This window comes from Galeopterus variegatus, unplaced genomic scaffold (assembly GCF_000696425.1).
Source record: "Galeopterus variegatus unplaced genomic scaffold, G_variegatus-3.0.2 Scaffold37, whole genome shotgun sequence".
NCBI lineage: Eukaryota > Metazoa > Chordata > Mammalia > Dermoptera > Cynocephalidae > Galeopterus > Galeopterus variegatus.
This window is the reverse complement of record NW_007726148.1, coordinates 605157-613566: the sequence shown is the minus strand read 5'-3', so window position 1 is coordinate 613566 and position 8410 is coordinate 605157. Positions and strand designations below refer to the sequence as shown.

General features: G+C 43.6%; 1 protein-coding gene across 1 annotated transcript in view; it reads right to left on the bottom strand.

Annotated features, from left to right (window-relative positions):
• Positions 1-6850: 6850 nt before the first annotated feature.
• The window catches only part of LOC103589324 (rho GTPase-activating protein 6-like), a 5167-nt gene continuing 3607 nt past the window's right edge, over positions 6851-8410 (bottom strand). The window contains exon 3 of the mRNA XM_008571279.1: positions 6851-8402. Coding sequence (XP_008569501.1) covers positions 8151-8402 — 252 coding nt within the window. The 3' untranslated portion in view covers positions 6851-8150. The remainder of the gene's footprint in view (positions 8403-8410) is intronic.

The window sequence follows — 8410 nt, the reverse complement described above, 5'->3', positions numbered from 1 at the left end:
CCAGCAGGAGATGTGAAAGCTCATCTTAAATGCAAATGCCACTTTTCTGTTTTTGCATATTCCCCATTTCTTCCTTTAAGTCCCCCTGCTCCTTTGAAAGCTACGTCTTCAGGTGATGACAATAGGGCAGGATGACAATGGGGTCACAGAAAACCCCTCTTATATTGTGTGCTGCTTCTACTGATGGTCTCAAAAGGAAAACGCTTTCGTGTTGGCTGCCACCTTGAGCTGGAGAAGTGTCTTGGCTTGTCCCTGCTACTTGACCTATGCTCGACATATTAGTTTGCTAGGGCTGCTGCAACAAAGTGCCACAAATGGAGGGGCTTAAACGACAGAAATGCATTCTCTCACAGTTCTGGAGGCTGGAAGTCCAGGATCAAGGTGTCAGTGGGGTCACGCTCCCTCTAAAGGCTCTAGGAAAGGATCTGTTCCAGGTGTCTCTCCTAGCTTCTGATGGTTCTTTGGCTTGTGGCAGCCTAATCCCAATATTCACTTGGCATTCTCCCTGTGTGCATGTCTTTCTCTGCGTCCCAACTTCCCCTTTTTATTAGGACACCAGTCATATTGGATTAGGTCCTTCCTAATGACTTCATTTTAACTTGATTATCTGCAAAGACCCTATTTCCAAATAAGGTCACATTCACAGGTACAGGAGGGGTTGGGACTTCAACATCTTTGGTGGGGGACACAATTTAACCCCCAATATTCACATTTGCCAAATGGCTGTGAAAAAACTCACCCAGGGCCAGGCCAACTCACCCCTCTGGCGTCCAAGCGCTGTCACTGCTGAATTGCTCCACTGTGTTCATTTGCACGCTCTGCGCGGCCGTGATGTTGCAAACCAGTGCTAGCTTGGTCCCTGGCAAGGCTTTACCCTCTGCCAAGCTCAGATGTACTCATGGCCACAGCGGTGTGTGCCTCTGCATGGACGGACAGCACTAGCATTTTGCGCCTGCCTCAGATGGAAGTGTCTTGGTGGGAGGTGAGAAGGAGGGCGAGACAACCATCTGATCCTCTGCAAAGCATCAAGAAGAAAGAAGGGCTCATCTGCCCTTTTGTTCCTCTTGTAACTGCCTTTCCCAAGCAGAACCTGGACCTGGATCCTTGATCTTAGATCAAGTAAAGCTATTTGACTTTAAGAAGGCACTGAACACTGGCTCGCGCATTTTTCTTTCCTGCAGGAGGAAGCCTGTTTCTAATTCCTTCTCTAATTCATCTACCCTCTGAGGAAAGGTGATCAGCCCCTTTGTGTGGAAACAAGAAGCATTTTTGGCGCCCCCTAGTGGACATCTGAGGGTTCTGTCCTCCTTTTCACTCATTTGCCCAACATTACATTTTGATCTTGGAACTAGGCAAGTGTCTTACTCCGTTTGGACTGCTATAACAAAACACCAAAAACTGGGTGCCTTATACACACAGACATTATTTCTCACCATTCTGGAGACTGGAAGTCCAAGATCAAGGAACTAGCATATTCGGTATGTGGGGAGGACCTGCTTCCTGGTTCACAGATGGTGTCTTTTCACTGTAACCTCACACGGTGGAAGGGGCGGAGGCGGCCTCCCTGGGGTCCCATTTATAAGGGCACTAATCCCATTCATGAGGGCTCCACCCTCATGAACGCATCACCTCCCAAAGGCCCCACCTCCTAATACCAGCATCTTGGGGATTAGGTTTCAGCATGAATTTTGATGGGGTATATACATTCAGATCATAGCAGCAGAAGATCACATTAAAAGGTGACACTGGAGAACTGATCACTAGGAAGAAGACTAAATGAGAAACACAGAAAGGAAGAAGAGGAGTTTGGAAGAAATAAGTGGAATGGGTTCTGCACGACCCACACACGCTGGGATGGAGCAGGTGAAATTTTATCCTATTTTATGTTTTAGAATTATGTTCAGATGGGAAGAAGCTCTGTGGAGAGGTAAAAAACCTCACGAAATGGACTCAGGCAAAGGCCCTTTAACCTCCCTGGACCCCAGGTCATTCACCTGTACTGCAAAGGCATTCCTGTGCTGAATTGGATCCATTTCCTTATTCAGCCAAGAACACGACCGGGGCTGGTTACGTCATTTACAGGGTCCAGTGAAAAATGAAAATGGGGGGCCACTTGTTCGAAAAATGTTAAACTTTCAAGACAGCATTAACAGAACATTCAAATAAGCCTGGGTTCCTCTACGACTACAAAAGTTACATATTGTCAAGCTGGTTGATTGCAACCATAACATCCCTGATTTTTACCAAGTTCTCCCTAAAGTTCTTGCTCCACTTCCAGAGACTCTATTTCCTGTTTGGGTGTTTAACTTCAGAATCCAGGCAGCATTTTGTGCTATCATGGACATTTCTCTGACTTTTCACCTTGGGGCAGACAGACGGATGGATGGTAGATGGATGGATGCATGGATGAATAGATGGATGGTTTCGTCTATTGATTCATTTATTCAACAATTTATGAATTGCCTACCAGGCACCAGCAGCTGGGACATTTGCTGGATCCATGGGACTTGGCAGTGTCTGCTGCCATTCTCACAGTACAGCTCACAAGACTGACCATTTTATTAGCTGAGGAGTCCTTGAAGGCAGATCTGAACTTTTTTTATCTGTCTTTCTAACCCAAGCTTGGTGGCCAGTAGGCCCTTGGTAAATATTGATTGGATAGATTGAATGAATCCATCAACCGATCAGTTGATCACATGAAGTCATCCCATGGCTGTTGTAGCTGTTTGAAGCAAAAACAGTACTAGACTATAATTAAGTGCAAGCCATTATAATTAATTAATAAATATGTAAATGGATATAATTATTAATTATAATCCAACCAGGAAAGTTCAATTACTAGATCGTACCCTTTCTCCCGTGTGGTTCTGCTATCCAAAATTCTTCCAAAATCAAACACTCTTTGGACCTTTATTAATTTTAGCTTCATTTCTTTTACTTCAGTGGGAAATTGGCAGGGGGCCCAGAGCCCCCACGTGCTGCCCTGAAGCTTCGGATCATCCTGACGGCAGGAGCCCACCCCTGGGGACAGTGCAGCTGAGCCCTTTTCTTTATGAGAGAGACCCAGGGCTCCAATAAATAACCACAGAGCTTTGTTCACTGATTCCGCATTATCCAAACAGCAGGTTGCACAGTTGGATGGCCTGTGACCAAATCCTGGTTCTGCTGTTTTTAAGCTGTGCAGCCTTGGGCAACGCATTTGATGTCACTCTGAGTCAATTGTACCCTCTGGAAAATGAGGGGGTTCAATGAGTTAATGTGCGAAAACATTTAGATCAGAGCAGAAGTTGTTAATAAATGTTAGCTTGTAAGCACCTGCATTTCACAGCAGAGGTTCCCAATTTTTGTTGCTAACATGATTTCACATGGGACACCAGTTACACTGCCATTTGCTGAGTATTTATTATGTGGCTGTCTCTAGGTGTTTTCTCATGTAATCCTCAGAACAGTCCTGGGAGTTTGGTGTTATTATGCCCCTACTACTCTGAGAAAATGGAGAGTCAGTGAGTTAAAGTAACTTGCCTGAGGTCGCCCAGCTAATAAATGGTAAAGCCAGGAGTCTAAACCTCTTCTCTTGGACTCTGAAGCCCACACCTTGAACTTCATTGTTTTTTCAATCACCAAGTATTTATTGAGTGCTAACCTGGGAGCATAGAAATATACATTTACTTACCACATTTACCATTCAAGTTTTAATCTTAAGAATGGAGAGGTAACCGTCACAAGCCACCCACCCTCTCTGTCCCATACAGCACAGAGCTGGGCTGACGCGTCTTTGCAGGGGAGTGCTGGTTAACAGACAATGTCTCTGTGCTCGCCATTAGCTTCTCCTCAGACTGTCTCTTCCTTTCTTCAAAATCCTTTTTATTTGGAAAATATACCCCCATTTCTGCATTTACCAGGTTTGGATTTGTATTTTTTCCCCATTGCAAGATGACCTGCTTGTTCATATTTCCATGCATATGTTAGGCAAACACTTATCAAAAGCCAACCAAGTGTCAGGAACCGTAATGGGAAAGTGCATCCTGTGAGTGGGAACGGAGAGTCTTCTGTGTCTGGCCAGAGGTTTCTGTGCCATGCTGGGGAGAGATGAGGGGCGGAAGGCGGATTGAGACTAGATGGTGCAGTGTGTTGGAGTCATCATGGCGTGTGCACTTTGTCCTGTAGACCAGAAGGGGAGGAGGGCATCAGTGGTGATGTGCCTGTGACAAGATGTGGATTTCGGAACGATAAACCGCAGTGGTATGCAGGAGAGGTGGGAGGGCACAGTAACGTGGGAGGGTGGGGTGAGGCTGAAGCCCAGATGGGGCGGGCACAGGCCTGCAGTTGACCCTCCTGGACGGTAGAGGCACCACAGGGCATTCAGTGAGAATGTCAAGCTGGCCACTGGGGACTGGGTGGGACATCAAGGCTGGAGACTGGGGTTGCCAGATTTAGCAAAATAGACTCTCAGTTCAACTTGAATGTCAGAGAGACAACAGATCCATTTTTAGCTAAAAAAAAAAAAAAGAGAGAGAGAGAGAGAAACAAATAAAAAAGAAAGAAAGTTACAGCAATTAGAATAATTTGTTGAACTTTCAAAAGGAGAGAACAGAATTGAGGCTACCAGAGGTGGGAAAGGGGGAGGGGAGCGGGGGTTAGTGAGAAATTGATAAAGGGCCACGAAAAATAATTATATTGTGTAATGATAAATATAGTAATTGTCCCGATTTGAGCATCACGTATTGCACAGTGGTATTGATATTCAATGTTGTACCCCACAGATATGTACAATCGATTATGTCTCAATAAAAAATAAATTTAAAAAAATAACATAAGAATGAAGGTACTCCAAAAAGTTTGTGGAAAAATATAATTAAAAGAAAGATAATACCAATCTTTCCATGAACTTTTTGAAGACTCCTTTTATGTCCCATGCAACATCTGGGACAACAAATCATTTTTTGAGTATAAACATGCCCCCGATATTGCGTGGCACACACTGATACTATCACATAATTAGTTCCATGATGTAGGGTGTCCTGTGTCTTATCTGGTGACCCTACTTGAGAGGTGCCAAGGTTGAGCCCTGTATCCCATCCCACCTTTCTCCACCCTACCAGGTAATCGCATGGCCTGTGCTCAGGACACCAGGTTTTTATTGTCAAACCTGGGGCATTCTTGGGTAAACTGGGATGAGTTGGTCACCCTAGGCTGAACAGATATGGGTTGAATTGAATTTAGAGAGTCTTCTGACCCTTCTGCAACCTCCTGGAGTCTTTCGGTTGGAGCTGGTGCTGTGTGTCCCTGGGTGAATTGAGGGCTGTGCCGGGTCTGGGGTCCGCACCCTGGAGACCACAGTCTGCAGCTCTGCACCTCCACAGCGCCATCTGGCGTCCACTTGACTAAAGAATTCCAACCTTTATCAGAATTTTCTTTTGTTATTTTTTTTCCTTGAAGAACATTTGCTGCTGATTTAGTCCTGTTTTAAAATTCTGTCCAGTTGACAGCTGTCCTGTTTTAATCTCTGTGTGACTCTCCTTCAGTCAATTCCTTTCTCCTCGGTTCAGTATAATCTACCCCCTGCAGGTTGCTTATCAGACTGACATACACCACAGGCCTGGACTTTGTTCCGACATCTCTTTATATTTCATCCCAGTGCTGCTTCTCTGCCAAGCAGATGTGTATTAAAATGTGCATAAGAAAAGAAGTAAGCTGGGCTTACTTAAAAATTCCCTTGATTCCCACAAACTCCATTTGGTATAAAATAATTGTCCAACTTGAAAGAGTTTGTTTTATTTTTTTTCTTGTCATGTATTATATAAGGTGTTAAAAACGACTTCAATTTCCACTCAGTCTTTGGGTCTCGTGTGTATTTTATTCTTTGGTTCTTTTTTTTGTTCTTCTTGTGTGTTTTAAACACAGTTTATTTTCAATATGATAAAGGCATCTAAGAAATAAGCCTTCACTCATTTAAGCTAAAGATATGGTTACTGGGCTTACACGCACAAACAGAAAGGGAGATTGAATATTGAGAGAGAGAGAGAGAGAGAGAGAAGATATTCTGAGCCCTTTTTTCTGGACTGCCTATTTTAGATCTGACTATTATAGATAGACATAATTTTGTTACCTTTTGTGACACAGACATGAACCACAGGAACAATTTATCTGGAAGTTTTAAAAAATAGGACCATCACAGCAAGAACGTGGCGGGAAGGGGGTCCCATATATCAGGCAGTTTAGTCCAGGAAGGAGTGAAAGAATTGGTCAGACCATGGTCAAATTCAAAGCCATGAAAACACAGGGTCAGCACGAGTAGGACGAGAGTAGGGGGTACAGAAAAGCCACCTGCAATCCACAATCAAGTAGGGCTTGCTTCGGATCATGTTTACAACTTTGGCTGAGTGTGCACAGCCAGGAGGAACCAGAGGTCTGCAGACAAACCCTTCCCATGTCTGAGCCAGTAGTGGAAGTGCTGACCTGGTGGCAGAGCCTGACCATATCTCAGCCATTCCCCAAATAAGAAACATGACCTGCTACTTCCAGATTATATCATTTCAGCCCTGAAGCAAATTAGGCGTCTAAGGCCTATATAGCAGATGTAACTTACAGGGATTGTGTTGGGTGACACCTGTCCTCATCGACAGTTGAGGAAATCAGCCTTTACTTGCAACAAATAATTACCACAAATTTCTAAATGCTTCAGTGTCACTGAATTGATGTCCCCGAGTCATCTGAAATTTTTAACTAGCTCTTTAGCTTTATATGTATAGAATTGCCGTTATTTATTATACTTGGACTTGTGCACGGTGAAGTATATGTCTGGAGTGGGGTGTGAGTTCATTCATTAGATTTAAAGCCAGGAAACAAAGCCTTTGCTTAACTTTTATTCATAATGGCACAAGATAGAACTTTAAGAAACACCACTGAAAATCTCATCGCCAACATGAAAATTAAGAGTAACATGTTTTATAAAAAAATTCTTTTTCTATAATACACTTTCCCTTCTGAAGTGAAAAACTCATAAAATACTGAAGCAAATTGCCACCTGCTGGTCAAAAATGGTTTTGCAGTTGAAAAACTTCAAAGTTACTACTGCTGAAGGTGGGGACATTTTACAATACACATAAAATTACCGAAGAAAACTTTTCCTCAGCCTTTGACACAATGTAAGTACAAAGGTGTAGTTTCCCCCCCCCCCCAAATATTTCATTTACAAAGAATTGCATGCAATTTGGTTAATACTGATTCCAGGGCAAAGGAAAAACCATGTTCTTCTATAATTTGAATACTCTATTTAGATTCTTAAACACTTTATAGTTGGATTCCAGTTTGTAGTTCTGAAAAATACATAAAATTATACATTATAAATATATATTATATATGGTCTATATAAAATTGAATTTGACCTAAAATGGGATGGACCACTTAATTACTCTTTGTTAGGCACGGCCTTTTTCTTGTTTAACTGAATCCTTTCTAACCAGGTTCTAAAAATATATCTCATAACATATCAAATTTAATATTTTCCTTAAAACTTACTCAATATGAAAAAGCATTCAGTGACTATAGTTTTTGTATCTCCCTACTATATAAAAATATGGCTTCTCATATTCTCTCTTGTTTTGTTAGTGTCTTTCTTAGGCATTGAAAGGAAGGGCTGTCCTCCGTTAAAAAGCTATGGCAAAAGCACAGAAACCCGCTTGTGCATATTCTAGATCATTCTATAGAATCTCATTGCTTAGTCTAACTCACGGCTTAATATAAGTGCAGTGATTTTTTTTTTTTAAGTTCCTTCTGTTTTCGCTCTGTGAATACATCCTATGCGATTATCATACATGATCTGTTACAGAATATACAATATCAAAATTGAAGACACATAAATACAATGAAGCTATCCCCAAACAAGCGTTTGCTCTTATACAGGGCCAGTGTGGGTAGTTTTTACATTGGACGTGGTCATGGTTTTTGTGTGTGTTTCTGTTTTTGCTAAGGCTGGCTACGCAACAGGACCTTACTCTAAGTGGCCAGGGCCGAGTGCTCTACGTCTGTAAGTGAACGGGGTTTGTCTCGTGTTGCTTTTGAAGTGTAAAAGGGGGAAAAGTGAGAAAGTGCCCGATTGTCCAACACCAACGTGTTCCCCTCTGGGACGAGGAGGCCGCGCTCGGGGCTCACACCAGCGTCTCCGGGAGGGCGTCGGGGTTGTCGGCAGACAGGAGCTCCCAGATCTGCCACCGCTCCCTCTGCCAGTCCAGCCAGCTGGCGCCCCCCAGGCCGTGACTGTCGCGCTCGCTGGCGGCCAGGGAGTAGGTGCTGCTCAGTCTTTTGGCCGAGGCCTCCCGATCTCGCCCGCCCGTCTGGCTTCCCTCTTCCGAAGCTGTCCCCGTGCCTTCTTTGGGCCGCTGGAGCCTCCACAAGGGTGGCTCCGGCA